This window comes from Talpa europaea (assembly GCF_964194135.1).
Source record: "Talpa europaea genome assembly, chromosome: 7".
Lineage (NCBI taxonomy): Eukaryota > Metazoa > Chordata > Mammalia > Eulipotyphla > Talpidae > Talpa > Talpa europaea.
This window is the reverse complement of record NC_140074.1, coordinates 4,701,687-4,716,660: the sequence shown is the minus strand read 5'-3', so window position 1 is coordinate 4,716,660 and position 14,974 is coordinate 4,701,687. Positions and strand designations below refer to the sequence as shown.

At 53.1% G+C, this 14,974-nt stretch overlaps 1 protein-coding gene across 13 annotated transcripts in view; it reads left to right on the top strand.

Annotated features, from left to right (window-relative positions):
* Positions 1–348: 348 nt before the first annotated feature.
* Positions 349–14,974, top strand: part of ODF2 (outer dense fiber of sperm tails 2) — a gene marked incomplete at both ends in the record, with an annotated part of 29,432 nt that continues 14,806 nt past the window's right edge. For 2 of the 13 annotated variants that reach the window (XM_084238565.1, XM_084238570.1), the window contains 7 exons: positions 349–512; positions 2,869–2,959; positions 4,183–4,308; positions 9,058–9,228; positions 10,088–10,248; positions 11,028–11,157; positions 11,716–11,847. In XM_084238565.1, the coding sequence (XP_084094691.1) occupies positions 349–512; positions 2,869–2,959; positions 4,183–4,308; positions 9,058–9,228; positions 10,088–10,248; positions 11,028–11,157; positions 11,716–11,847 (975 nt within the window). Of the gene's footprint in view, positions 513–1,632; positions 1,665–2,844; positions 2,960–3,796; positions 3,914–4,182; positions 4,309–9,057; positions 9,229–10,087; positions 10,249–11,027; positions 11,158–11,715; positions 11,848–14,974 lie in introns of those variants that run through there. The other 11 variants (XM_084238569.1, XM_084238562.1, XM_084238564.1 and 8 more) reach the window with 10 other exon arrangements.

Sequence of the window (14,974 nt, the reverse complement as noted above, 5' to 3'; positions counted from 1 at the left end):
GGGGGAGCGGCCCCCCTCCTGTGCGTGCAGACGACGGCGACTGGGGACACTAACCGGCTCTGTGACCCCTCGCCGGGCCCCACCCCCACGGGCGCGGGATTCGACGTTTAGCGCCCCTCGGTCACGGGGATTGAGGCGGCCGGACCAAAATGGCGGAGGGGGCCGCCGTCGTCGAGCCTCGGGACAAGCCCCGGCGGGGCCGCGGGTGGCGTCGCGCGTCTCCGTGGCGACGGGGCACGTGGCCTGGAGGTGGGCGGGGCTCCCGAGGGGCGGGGCGTCTCTGTGACGCCCGGGGCTGGGCCTAAATGGCGAAACCCGAGAGGCTCACGGGGGGGTTTGAACTGGCCAATGGGCGAGCTGCCGACCGGGTGTCGGAAAAGGAGGCGGAAGCGGGGAGGAGCCGCCGCGGGAGCCGGACTGCATCCGCCGCGGCGTCTCCATGGCACGACCCTGGCCTCCGACTTCAACGACTTCATAAGGAGACGTTTCTGGGCGCAGCCGTGTCGTTCTTGGTGAGAGGCCGCGGGCCGGCGGGGCCGGGCTCTCCGGGGCCCGGGGCCGTTCCCCGGGCGCGATCGCCCGGCCGGGGTCGCCGGGGGCGGCCGCCCCCCACGGGCCGCCCCGCCTGCACCCCGGCGCGCTCGTCCCGCTCCCGTCAGAACCCGGCCCCGCCCCGCCCACCGGCGCGGGCTCCCTCCTGCCGCTAACGGGCGGCCCGGCCGCCTCCTCTCGCCTGGCCACCGGCGGGCTCTCCCCTCCCGGCCGCCCTCCGGCAGGGCTCGCCCCGCACCCTATGGGCAGAAGCCGGGCCCCTCTCGGCCGCTGGTGGGTGGCGGGCCCCGCGCCCGGCCTCCCCGCCCCCCGCGGGCCCCCGACGGCCGTTACTCGCCGGCTCCTCGTCGGCGGCGCCGGCCCGGGGCCCGCTCCCGGCCGCCCGACCCCGCTGCCGCGGCCTCCCCGTCCCGGCGCCGCCGCCGCCCCGCCCGCCCGCCCCAGCTGGACGCTAAACCCCGCGTCCGGGAGCGCGGCCCCTCCGCCGTCGGGGGTCCCGCCCGCGGCCGAGCGCCCTTCTCCAGATACTATTGGTCCTCTCGGGTATCCATTCTGTCGGGAACGCCCCTTCTCCTAGGAGACAGTTGCCCCGGCCCCGCCCCCAACATCCCCCCAGCTCCCTGCGCGGGTTCGCGCCCGTAGGGGCCCACTTGGGGCCTAGTGGTTCTCTCCGGCCCTCCACGTACGCCAGCCTGCACCTCAGGTTTTCCCCCTGGTGGCCACCACCTCCCCGCCCGGGTGGGGCCTGGGCGTGGTGGTCCATTCCCTGGCGGTTCCCCGCCCTGTCCCTCCTGGGGGGGGGGTTGGTCGCCCACCTGCCCGGCCGCAAAGGTCGCTCAGCCTCTCCTGTCTCCCCCCACCCCATCCCACTTTGGCAGGACAGTTGCTGTGCGACTTGGACAGTAGAGGAGCGTCTCCCAAGTTTTCATCCAACTGCCACCCCCAAAGCTCCACCCTTCTCCCCCCAGAGAGGACGTTTGATGCCAGGCCCCTGAGATTCTCATTGACCAGCCCCTCTGGGTCCCCCTGAGCAGAGCCTGCTGACCCATTTGCCCACCTTTGGGGCTTTGATGCCTAGCCATGTCGGCCTCATCCTCAGGCGGCTCCCCCAGGTACTGCCAATGTGGGGGGCACTTCCACCCTAGGGCAGGGAAAGGTGATCAGGGTCCCCCAGTCCAGGCTTCCAGCGCTGCCTTCTTTTCCACCGTCCTCCCTCTGCCCTCAGGTTCCCCAGCCCTGGAAGCAAACAGGGCCACCTATTGTCTCCATGGAGGGTGAGGCCCTGTGTAAATAAGTTGGTGAAGGAGGCGGATACAAGGTGTAGATGGAACCCAGGTGGTTTGATGGGAGAGCAATTTCTCAAGTTCATTGACTTTAAGTGAACAGAAACATTACAAGTGAGGAGGGGGGACAAAGAAACCCTGTCCGCTCAGATTTGGTTTTTCTCGGTTAAGTGATTATTAGGGCTCAATCCGTTTTTATATCCTTCTTATCCAGGTGTGATGTCCATGCAGCAAGATGCTGGCTACAGTGATTGAGAATTTTTACATTGCATTTTTTGGTTGTGTCATTTTCCCCAAGTGTCTGGGGAGGACGGCGGGAGGGGGCCTTTTGTGGCCGTGGGAGGCAGTGGGATGCATCCAGTCAGTGTCCCAGCGTCCCAAGCATCTTCCTGGCTGGCTTCTGGGAGATGCTGATGTCCATGGTCAGAGATTCAGCCTTTACTATCCCTACAGATCTGGCCGCCGCTCTGCTTATGTATATATTTGTGGATGGATTCCACAAGCCAAAAGTAGCCTTGCTTCTGAGGTGCTTAAAGGGTAGCTAGTGGACTCTTTGGGTGGGGGGTGGTGGATAGTAATTTTTCACCTCCTAAGGTGAATGTTTGACCTCTGTTAATTCTATGAAGTTGTGTCCCGGGACTTTGTCCCGGGGCCTCTGTCTTGATGTCAGTCATTCCCCTTGGCCGCATTCGCTCCAGGCCTGTCCTGGGCGCTTTCACCCTTGGCCATGAGTGCTGCTTACCTGTGGGGTGACTGTTGGCTCTTCAGCAAAAGGTCACAATACGTGTGATGCGATGGCAGGTTAAAGGCCAGTCGCATGAGTGCCACCATTCACAGTGCCCTGTTACCATCCCACTGCGGGCACACCATGTGTGTTTAGTGCTCACGTACTGGGAGCCAAGTAATTCCGAACTGGCTCTCCTAGGTGTGAACTTGCTAGCCCGCCCTATGTGGTATGTCACTTAGGGAGATCTAAGACACGCAAGAGGCCTGCTTTGTCAGCTTACAGTCTGATTCTTGTGCCCGGGTGCAGGTTTCCATCCTGTGGGAAGAACGGAGTAACAAGTCTCACGCAGAAAAAGGTCTTGAGGACACCTTGTGGCGCACCCAGTGTGACCGTGACGGTAGGTGACCTGCACAGAGTAGCCCTCCAGTCTGCCGCCCCCCTACAATGCTTTTGCACCCCCTTTTCTAGGAGCTGCCTCGCTCTGCTGGTCCCCTTGTGGCCTGGCTCTGCCAGGTGCCTTTAGGCATAGTCTGCTGAGCAGTGGGGGTGTTTTGGTCTGTGGTAAGGGTGCCAGTATGAGGAGCTTCTAACCTAATCCTTGCAAACAAATTCCAAAAATCTTTAGAACAGATTTCACCCCAAACAGAAGAGGAAGAAAAAAAGAATGAAAGCGAAGTGAAGGGGTGAGGGCCAGGGGGATGTAACTGGCCTTCTGCCACATTTCTATTTCCTCTGGAATCTCTGAACCTTCTCGTCTTGGCAGTTCTTCCACCTCTCTGTTGTCATCGTCTTTTACCTGCCTGCTGTCTGATTAATTTTGCGCCCTCATCCTTTCGTGTCCCCTGTGCTAATCTGCATGCCCGGCGGTTTCTTTGTAGCAGAGTACCCCCATCCCCCGCTACCTGCCGCGCTAATCTCAGGAGGCTGCTGTGCCTGTGGCAGAGGAGATGCCCCGGTGAGGAGCCCAGGACCCCACTTTGGCTCTTGCGTAGAACCAGCTGGCCTTGCAGAGCCCGCACTTGCGCAGACCTGGGAGTGTCTGGTCCTCTCCAGCCGGAGTCTCCACCTGCTGCGGACACCCGCCTCATGACTGCCGCATGCCTGTAGTTGGTCGTTGTCCTGCTCGCTTCATGGCTTGGCTTTTGCTGTTCCCAGAGGCTATGAGCTGATCTTTATGCCCAGTTTACTCATCCACAGATCAACCTTTTTTGTGTTGTCCTCCCCTGCCTGCCAGAAGCGAACCATGAAGGACCGCTCCTCAACTCCCCCCTTACATGTTCACGTGGATGAGAACACCCCCGTCCATGTCCACATAAAAAAACTCCCGAAACCGTCAGCGGCCAACAGCCAGGTAGGAGCATGTCAATGGGGCCAGGTGAAGAGTGGAGCAGGGCGACAGCTCTCCGCTCTGCCTCCTGGTACTCTGAACTGGAAAGGTTTGAGACCAGTGCACTGGCTCCGGAGGCAAGTGACCTGGTAGGAAGTTGGCAGGACGGCCCTCTGCCACGGCAGCGGTAGCCACAGTGAGACGAGGCCCTCTGCAGAGCTGGAGGTGGATGCTGCCAGAGTGACCAGGCCAGCTGGGCAGGGAAGTGACCCTGAGTTTGTCCCTTTCCACAGAAATCCCATAAGCGTGGAATGAAAGGGGACACCGTGAACGTGCGGCGGAGTGTCCGGGTGAAAACCAAGGTACCTTGGATGCCCCCTGGAAAATCATCCGCCCGGCATGTGGGATGCAAGTGGGAGGTAGGCTCTTGCTCGCTCGGGCTTCCCTTCTCGGACTGTCAGGTTCTAGCAGGCCTCAAACTCGGTAGGACTTGGGGTGGGCTATAGCTAGGAGAGACACCCCAGTTGCGCCTGTGTCCTGGGTGCCTTGCCACAGCCTGAAAGGATGTGGCTCTGCTTGGGTCCGTACACTGCTGCAGTGTGGGAGGCCCACCAGCCCCATTCCACACGGGAAGCCGGAGCTCGGGGCCTCACAGCAGTGCAGGGCTGGAGTCACAACTGAGAGAGAATGTCTCGTGCCAGAGCCCCAGCTCTTAGCCTCTCTCATTTGTAGCGAGGGATCCCACGTCTTTCCCCATGTCTTGACAACTGGGGCATAATTTTAACAGTGGATGTGTCAGAATGTACACGTCCAAGGAAGCATCGCTTCTTTTGAGGTCATCCTGGTGAGAGATTGTGCAGGTATTTCAGAGGCGCCAGCAAAGCTATCTTTGGAACATTCTCCAGGGAATTAATTGCTTGCAGCCTCAGTGGTCAGGGTGCCAGTAGAACTGTTGTCTCCTTTTGGCCACGCCTCAGTCTTTCCCTGGCTGGTGGGGGATCAAACTTGTGCTGCAGTGGCTGTGGACAGCTTCATAGATTCTATCTTAACCCCTTGCGCCACCAGGGAGCCCCAAAACTGTGTTTTAACAGCAAAAACAAAAAGCTATCATTTTTATTGAGTGGAGCCAAATCAAAATGATTGCCATTATCTTGCGATGGCTGCCTTGGGTACCAGCGAGCCTTTTTAGACGGTTTTGAGAGGACCTTGAAAACAATGTCTTGTGCAGGATATGGCAAAACATCGATTCTCTCATTTTATGTCTAGAAATTGCTCCTTGCTTTACACGTAGGAATTTATTTGAAAATAAAAAGTCCCAGAAGAGTTACATGGATTGTGTGTAAAGATGTTGCTAACATCTTGTGTAAAGACATTGCTAACAGTGTCTCTCAGGAGGGTGTTGGTTAAATGGTGATACAGCCATGCAATGGAATACTATGCAGCTGTTAAAAAGACTGAGGGGCTATTCCGACATTGAGCCAGACAGCATGCGCAGCCAGGCCCTATTGTGCAAACAAGGGTGTTTGTGTTTCCATGTGTGCGAGCATGTATGTATGTGATAATATTGTTGGAAGGGATATAAGTGCTAAGCAGTGGCTACCTCTCAGATGTTGGAGGTTAACAGTTTCTTTTTTATGGCCTGCTTGAACTTCTTTATGGCAAGCATATATTACATTTTTTTTTTTTTTTTTGGTGGGACCCTTGCCGGCGGCCGGGGATCAAACCGGCGCTGCAGAGGCTGCAGGCAGCCTCGCAACCCAGCGCTCAACCACTGCGCCACCGGGGAGGCCCATATATTACATTTTCTAATTCATATATTTTCTAATTCTAAATGGTTTCCCCACCGTTGATTGAAAAAGACTTGGTACATAGTTTTGGAAGTAGACATAAAGAGAAGCAGCTGTGGAATTTGACTCCCTGTTGACATGAGTTACTAGGCATTAGTAACTCTGGGAAGTTCAGTTCCTCGTCCAGTCCTGGGGACACAGACTCCTAAAATTGGAGGGACTCAGCAAGGTGACTTGTCATCTCTCTAACATGCTGCTTCCTTGGTCCAGCCCCTGTCCTCTTCCCAGCCACCCTCTGTGTTCCCGGATGTCCCAGGCTGACCCTGTCCATTATGGACAAGGGAGGAGGACCTGGGAGGGGGAAGTTTACAGTGCCTGAACATGGACCCCAGAAGTTGCTTTGTGCATGTGGGGCTTCTTAGTTGGCTTCTTAAAACCCCTTCTGGGACATAACATCATATTTGGGAGAAAGGTCTGGATGTTTTCTTTATTATTAAAAGTGATCTATTTTTATACAGAAAGTTGAAAAATAGACACACCTGTAATTCTACCACTGTAATCTGACTGCCCTTACTATGAAACACTTTTTGTTGAAAGTGCAGGAAAGTACACGCACCCTAAGCGTGTTGCCTATTGCATTTTTACAAACTGAATACAGTTTGTAAAAAAAAAAAAGTTTGTGTCCCTTCACCCAGCCCCAGAAAATACATAACAGTCTCCCCAGATGCTCCCCATGACCTGAAACTGCAATATTTTGGTATATTCACTCTCACTTTTTCCTATGGTGATTTTTAAACTATTGTTGTAATCATATTCTGCCTATATATTTTCTGATTATCCTCTTTCAAATATTAATTTTCTTTTTTCTTATAAAAACAATGCATTGCCGGGCCTCCCCTGGTGGCACAGCAGTTGAGCGTTGGGCTGCAAAGCTGCCCGCAGCTTCTGCAGCACCAGTTCGATCCCCGGCCACTGGCGAGGGTCCCACATGGTGCGCAGACCTCTTCTGCTGCGCTCGCTGCTCCCCTCAGCAGTGTGTTTCGTCGGTCTGCCTGTTCTTTTCCCTGCTCTGGCTCTGGTGAATTCTCTCACCCTCCCGCGCTTCTGACTGTCCCCAATGCTTGTATAAGTAAATAAATAAATCTTAAAAAAAAAAAAAAAAAAGCATTGCCACTTTTGAGACATTAGCAAATCCAAAATCAACACAAGAATGAAAATAGAAACCACCAGTAATCCCAACACCCAGCAGGCCCATGAGGTCACTAGGTGCGAGGCTCCTATCACTTATGAAAGGATTTGTTCTTTTGATTTTTTTTTTTTAAGATTTATTTATTATTTATTTATACAAGCACTGGGTACAGTCAGAAGCGCGGGAGGGTGAGAGAATTCACCAGAGCCAGAGCAGGGAGCAGAGCAGGCAGAAGGACCGATGTACACTGCTGAGGGGAGCAGCGGGCGGCAGGAGAGGTCTGCGCGCCATGTGGGACCCTCCTCCGGTGGCCGGGGAGCAGCCGGGGATCGAACCGGCGCCACAGAGGCCGCGGGCAGCTTCGCAACCCAGCGCTCAACCGCTGCGCCACCGGGGAGGCCCTTGTTCTTTTGATTTTTTTAAAAGATTTATTTATACAAGTACTGGGGTACAGGCCAGATGTGCGGGAGGGTGAGAGGATTCACCAGAGACAGAGTGGGGAACAGAACAGGCAGACCGATGAAATACACTGCTGAGGGGAGCAGCGGGCATGACAGGAGCGGTCTGCCGTGCCATGTGGGACCCTCGCCTGCCAGCCGGGATCAAACTAGCACCACAGAGGCTGGGGACAGCTTCATAGTGATGCGCTCATCCGCCTGCGCCACTAGGGGAGACCCTGTTCTTTTGATTTTTGTGACAATGGCATCATATTTTACATTCTTTTTTAAAAAATCAGACCTTGACTGTCTCTGCGTGGTGCTATTCCATGGTGGGCTTATTTGTACTGTTACTATTTAGCCAGGCTATCCTGTCATATGTTTAGCGCTATATTTGTGTGGAGCTTAAACATGGAATCATCTTAGATATTCTTGCTCAATTCCTAGAAATGAATTGCTGGGACCTGGGGCACACACCTTATTTGACGTGTATCCTCTGAGTTTGACTTGTTTGCCATAAACTGTGGTTAATTTAACCCCTTTGGAATGATCCTTTTTACTTCCAACAGCATCATCATCTCTGCAAATCGGCACAGAAGGGTGGCCTCCTCAGTTTTGGAGAAGCAAAGCGCAAATAAGGCACAAAAACAGTTACTTAATGCACCAGAAGAAATTTAGAGAATGAGAATCAAGTTAGCACATTGGAAACCGTGGCCTGGGACAATAATGTCTTTTTGGAGTCTGAAAAGCAAAGTGTTACACAGTTTTGTTTTGTTTTTTCAAAGAATTATTTTATTTATTTACTCATACAAGGGCTGGGGTGTAGGCCAGAGGTGGGGGAGGGGGTGAGAGGATTCACTAGAGACAGAGTGGGGAGCAGAACAGGTGGATCTACCGAAAGTTACTGCTAAGGGGAGCAGCAGGCAGACAAGGAGGTCTGCTGTGCCCTATGGGTCAGCTCCCTGACTAGGGATCGAACTCATGCTGCAGTGGCTGTGGATAGCTTCACAGTGCTGAGCCTTAACCCCTTGTGCTACCAGGGAGACCCTGTTACGCAGTTTTGTAGAAACTTTCCTGCAGGACCTGTGCATTTTTGAAAAATCTTTTTATGCTAATGTACTAAAGATGTTTCCCACACATGATGCCATTCTACCTCTATATTATTCAGTGTTTCTAATAATATGTTTCTACCTAAAATTACAAAGATTACTCCTAAAAACTTCGTTTTTTTTTTTTTTTCCTCATTGAATCATATGGCATTATAACATAAGTTTCAGGTATGTGGCATTAAAAACCAACATTTGTGTATACGAAACCACATCTTTAAATATAATATTTATATTATATAAATCAAATTTCCTCACTTGTCCCTAAAAATACCCTTTACAACAGATTTGTGCACCTTTGCAACTCTTGCCTAGCAAGCCTTCATATTCATTGAAAAGACTTGACACATTTCATATCTCCCCTAGGGAGACAAATACTTTTATTTTCTCAAATTTTCACTAACTTGGGGTATTATTATTATTTTTGACAGTTATTTTCTTTATTTGAAACTTGATATTGGTAGAAACTCTTCAGAAACATCATCTAAGCCAGGGTGGGTAAGGTTCCATCAAGAAGATGTGCCCTGTTTTTGGGGTCTCTGTGCTTGGCCCATTAGCCCTTTTAGCTGTTCCTGCCTCCAGGGGGCCCCAGCTGTGCTGGAACTGATGGTGTATCTGATGAGCTCATGCACGTCTCTCCTCTGCACAGAATCCGCCTCATTGCCTAGAGATCACGCCTCCATCTTCAGAAAAGCTGGTCTCAGTGATGCGGTTAAGTGACCTCTCCACAGAAGATGATGACTCGGGTCACTGTAAAATGAACCGTTATGATAAGAAGATTGACAGTCTAATGAATGCGGTTGGTTGTCTCAAGTCGGAGGTGAGGCCTGTAGGGGACTGGGACAGCTAGAACCCTGGGGATGCCCAGGGCAGCCCAAGTGGATGCTTGTTGGACACGATGCCACCCCTGGCAGGTGTCCCACCCTTCTCACAGCTGTGGAACCCAGAGTTTTGGAGGCCAGGCCAGGCCCTTACCCTGTGGGGGGGTCTAGAAAGTCGGGTTTGCGTTTTTACAGCAGTAGATGAAGTCACTGGAGTGCTGTCCCCATTTTAGGCATGAAGTGACTGGGGCCTTTGCTTCCTATTTGACCTGAAAAATTTTTTCTAAGCCACCTGGAGGCGAAGGCAGTTTGTCCTTATGGCTGGGCTGCGTCTCTGGGTGGGATTTGGTGCTGGATTCGGAAACAACCTTGGAAGTTCAAGGCCCTGACTAGAAAGTTGGTGGAGCTGCCCAGACATCCGGGTCTTACCAGCTACTGTGGACTGTGTCTTTAATCCTCCGTAGCTCTTGGGGCCCGCAGGCCCTCCTGGAGAACCTGGGGCTGGCTGCCTGGCAACAGGCCCTTCTTTCTCCATAAGCCTGCAGTGCAGGGGCCTTTTTGTGACATCTTCCCTCCTGTGGTGTGCCAGCTGACCACGGTTTGTATCCTGACTCTGCTCCCCGCCAGCGAGTCGCTCAGGCTCTGTCCTCGGTTTCTCCAGTCATGAGGAACTGAGAGAAACGGTGTTTACCCAGAGTCTTTGTGACAGTAACTGAGCCTGTGGCCTACAGGACCTCAAGGACCTATGTAGCTCTCAATCCCAGGTGCCCTTAAGAGGGTCCAAAGAACAGGCCTAGCGATGCGGCAGAGAGCAGCGTCCCCCCCCTCAGTGGCCCTTGCCTGCACGCCCCTGCACAGGTCAAGATGCAGAAGGGCGAGCGCCAGATGGCCAAAAGGTTCCTGGAGGAGCGGAAGGAGGAGCTGGAGGAGGTGGCCCACGAGCTGGCCGAGACCGAGCATGAGAACAACGTGCTACGACACAACATCGAGCGCATCAAAGAGGAGAAGGACTTCACCATGTAAGGGCCCCCGGCCCTGGCCCCGCACCGTGGAGCTCTGTCTCACCTGGGGCTGCCTGGTGGCACATGGTTCACACTGGGCGGGAGAAGGCGCCCCTGCAGAGTGCAGGGGGGAGGGTGTCAGGGTGGAAAAAGTGACATTTAAGGGGTGGCCTGCAGATGTCTGGGTATCAGGCAGATGGTGCTAGGAGCGGAAGCGGCTCATGTGAAGACTCCAGGGTATCAGGCAGATGGTGCTAGGAGCGGAAGCGGCTCATGTGAAGACTCCAGGGTGTGAGCCTGAGGGAGACAGGCCAGGGCCAGGGGAGGGGAGGGGAAAGCAGACGGCAAGTGGGGCAGAGAGGTTGGCAGGGGCCAGGTCTTAGCCATTTGAGGCTTTTGCACCGAGGAGCCATGGAAACTTGTTCAAAGCACAGAGTGCTTGGCTCTCGTGTGGAGGGAGGCTGGGAGGCTCTACCGCAGATCCCAGGTGGTGGTAAGGAGGCAGTGGCCGTGGCTGGGGGCCAAGGTGCTATAGTGGCCTCTTGAGAGACAAGCAAGCTCTGGGTGGCATACTGTCCCCACGGGGCGGAGTCTGTCTGGTTCCCAGACAGAGGTGATTTCTGGCCCTCGTCTTTTCAGAAGGTCACGCTGGCTGGAAGGGCCGTTCCTCCCCCTCCCCCACTCCCCCTGACCAGGAGATGAGACTGGCGGGGCATTGTGAGGCGCGCCTCAGAGCTCTAGGCAGACACAGGCCTGGCCCACGAGGGCTCACAGAGCCCTGTTTTCTCTGGCCCCAGTCTCCAGAAGAAACACCTCCAGCAGGAGAAGGAGTGCCTCATGTCCAAACTGGTGGAGGCTGAAATGGATGGGGCAGCTGCTGCCAAGCAAGTCATGGCTTTGAAAGATACCATCGGGAAGCTGAAGACAGTAGGTGGCAGGCAGAACACCCCCAAGCCTGGGATGGGCCTGAAGGGGCAGCCGCAAGCTGGGTGTGGTCCCTGTGCTGTCATCAGCTGACTTTATGACATCTTCAAGTGGGGGGGGGGCACACAACTCTTCAGCCTCCCCTCCCTACTCTAATTCCGGGGCCTGACCCTTGACATTGACCTGTGGTGGCAGGGCCTCTGAGGAGACCTCATCATGGGTCTCCTGGGATCACAGTGAGTCTGGGCATGCCTTTGATTCCTGCAAGGATGAACTGCCAGGTGTAGTATGCCTCCTACCCACCTGTCCTGCTCTTGCCCATACTAGCTCCCAAGTCCCTTTCTCCATGTGTTGCTCTCAACGGGCTCAGCTGCTGCCCCTCCTTCCAGGTTCACCACCTCCAGGAAGCCCACCCTTGACCATGTGGGCCCTGGACACTGCCCAGCCCTTTTGGGCTTCCTGGCACCTGCAACTGTTAAGTCCCCCATGGGGCCTGCCTTGGCTAGCCACCTCTTCCCACCTTCCTCCTGTGCTCTATAAGAATGCCTGCTTGTCCTCTAGGAGAAACAGATGACATGCACGGACATCAACACCCTGACGAGGCAGAAGGAACTTCTCCTGCAGAAGCTGAGCACATTTGAGGAGACCAACCGCACCCTCCGAGACCTGCTAAGGGAACAGCACTGCAAAGAGGTGAGCTCCTGGCCCTCTGCGGGCTCTGCACTCAGCTTCTTCTCTCACTCTGCAGCCTCAGTCTCCAAATGCCTTTGGTGCCTGGTCTGAGAGGGCCATGGAAAGACTTAAGGAAATCAGTCATATAAAGTACCTGGCACCTGGTAGATGGTGCAGTCTTGGTTGTGGAAGCTGGACCTGGTGTCACAGGAGGGAGCTCGGAAGTCAGGAGAAGGGTGGCGGGAGTCAGGCAGGAGCTCAGTCCATTGTGGGGGTGGTGTGCTAGAGCAAAATGGGGAGCATGCTAGAGCTCAGGTTTTTGTTGAGTGGAAGACGAATGCTGAGAGACACAGATGTTAATGGTACTTTGTCATCTGACAACGTATTTACAGGACAGGATTTTCTTCTAAAATGTCTGGAGTTTTTATTTTTCTAATCTTTTTGAGGTCACATTGGCTTATAACATTGTATATGATATAGGGTTCTCAGTTCATACTTCTTAAGATATATGTCACCATTGAAATATAGTTCATGGAAAGACTGCAGTTGTCTTCCAGTTGGGTTCAAACCCAAGGGATACCAAGAGTCTTGACCTGCCAGCACTGGTGAATTGAGGGCCTTTTCTTAGTTTGGCATCTTTTTTTTTTTTTTTCTTTTCTGACTTTGTCAACTTGTTTTTATTTTTGGAAAATTCACTTCAAATGGATATAAGGTGCCGTGCCCACGGCCCAGCTTTCCAAGGGAACCTTGTCTTCTTGTGTCTCTATTGAAATGAGTTTGCTCTTCTTGAGTCTGACAGTTCTTAACATTGTGCGTGTCCCTCAGCAACACAGTAGCGTTCTGCATGTTTTCAAGTTTTCCATAAATTCTATTTTACGTATATTCTCTTTTTTTTTAATATTTATGAATTTTGCATACAAGAACTGGGGTACAGGCCAGAGGTACAGGGGTAAGAGGACTCACAGAGACAGAGCGGGGAACAGAACAGGCAGAATGACTAAAATACACTGCTGAGGGGAGCAATGGGCGAGTCAGGAGAGGTCTGCTGTGCCATGTGGGTAGCTCCCTGGCTGGGGATTGAACTTGTGCTGCAGAGGCTGCAGATAGCTTCATAGGTTGTGTCTTAATCCCTTGCGCCACCATGCTGGTCCCAGTATATTCTTTTCAGTTTGCTTTTTTCTCTTGATGTGTTTGTGAGATTCATCCATTATTATCCTTAAAGTCTGAGGTAATTAACTGACTGCTATATTCCAACGAATGCCATACCTCAATTTCTTCCTCCATTCTTTGTTGGTGGAGACATTTTCTTTTTCTTTTTTTTTTTTTTTAATAGAGGCATGTTTTTATTTGTTTATTTGTTTGTTTGTTTTGTTTATACATGCACTGGGTACAGTCAGAAGCGCGGGAGGGTGAAAAAATTCACCAGAGCCAGAGTAGGGAGCAGAGCAGGCAGAAGGACTGAAGTACACTGCTGAGGGGAGCAGTGGGCGGCAGGAGAGGTCTGCACGCCATGTGGAACCCTCCTCCGGTGGCCGGGGAGCAGCTGGGGATCGAACCGGCGCCACAGAGGCCGCGGGCAGCTTCGCAACCCAGCGCTCTACCGCTGCGCCACCTGGGAGGCCCTGGTGGAGACATTTTCAATGACAAGCAGTGTTACTTTGGGTATTGATGTACCCTACCCTGGGTAAATAGAGGGTTTCTAGAACAAATTTCTATCAATATTTACTAGTTAGTGCTCAACTATTCTAAAATAATTGTATCTATTTCATTTCTGGCTTGGTGGTCTCAGGTGGGTGATTTTGAGCTCTGTGGGCCTCAGGTCTCCTACCTGTAAACTAGGAATAGTGTCTTCCCCATGGGGTGTGTGAGAATTAGAGACGACACATGGATGAAGGATCCACATGCAGCCTGGCACGTGGTGGCTGCTGCTACTGTTTGTCCTGGGATGGGACCTGCCCAAAATTTTTCCTTTTTCGACTTCTTAGTTTCTATCATCCTGGAATTCCAGAATCTCCTGTTGGAGATTGTCCCCGGTTCAGTTCCGGCTGTCATCTCCTCCATGCCTGAGGGTGACACCCCCTCTCGGTGTTTACTGGGGAGTTTCCAGTGTGTGGTGGGGTGGGACATTAGCTCTGGAGCTAATGTCAGAATTGGCTTCAGGGCCCCGTCAGTCATTTCTGACTGTGATCTTGATCCTCTCACCTCAGCCCCTCCCCGCTGCTCCTCTCTCCTCATCTACAGCGAGGGGTGATGATAGCAATGGTGCCTAGAGTGGGGGCATTGGTGAGATCCGGTGACTGTTGTGCAGTCTTGCCCCGCCCCCATCCTGAAAGGGCACAGCTGTAACGGGCGTTCAGGCTCTGGGTCCCTGGCTTGGGCTCTCGTCGCATGTTGGCCCACTTCATTAGAGAAGCCACAGTGCTGCCTTTTCCCAGTTCTTGTGTCCCTGGGAGACTTTGGGACCAGGGAGTCCTTTTCTCGTGACCTGTGAGGGGGGGCTGTGGGACTGAAAGGGGAAAGGGAGGGCGAACCTGCCAGAGACACTTGATCAGGTGCTGGGGAAGAAGAATGGAGGTGGTTCCCACAGACACGGCCCAGTGGGGACACGGGCAAGGGTGCAAGCAGGCCATTCAGGGAAGAATCTCAGACGACTGATAAACCAAAGGGCAGTTAGCTGCAGTGTTGGCAGACTGGCAACAGGTGGAGGTTGGCTGCTGCCTGGTGCTCTGGTATCCTGTTTGTGTGGCATGATTCGGTGCAGGCCTTTCGCTGGGCATTTCAGCTGAGCCATTCCCCTTCTTGGTATCGACTCAGAAAGACATTTTGCACATGCGCAGTGATTTCTGTTGCTGCAGTGTTTGCAGTTGTAAAACCCAGAGCTACCTCATTATGGGGAGAGGTTAAAAAGGCAATGGCCCATCAGAAATTGAGAGCAGATTGGGGCATGCAAGGGGTGGAGCCAGGGGACAAGCGGTGGTGAATGCTTTACAGGCACAGACTTTCCTTTTGAGGGTGATGAGAATGTTCTGGAATGAGATAGTAGTGATGTTTGTATAATACTGTGAATTACTAAATGCCACTGAATTTTATACTTAAAAATGGTTAAAGTGGCAAGTTTTTTTTTTTTAAGATATATTTAATTTATGTA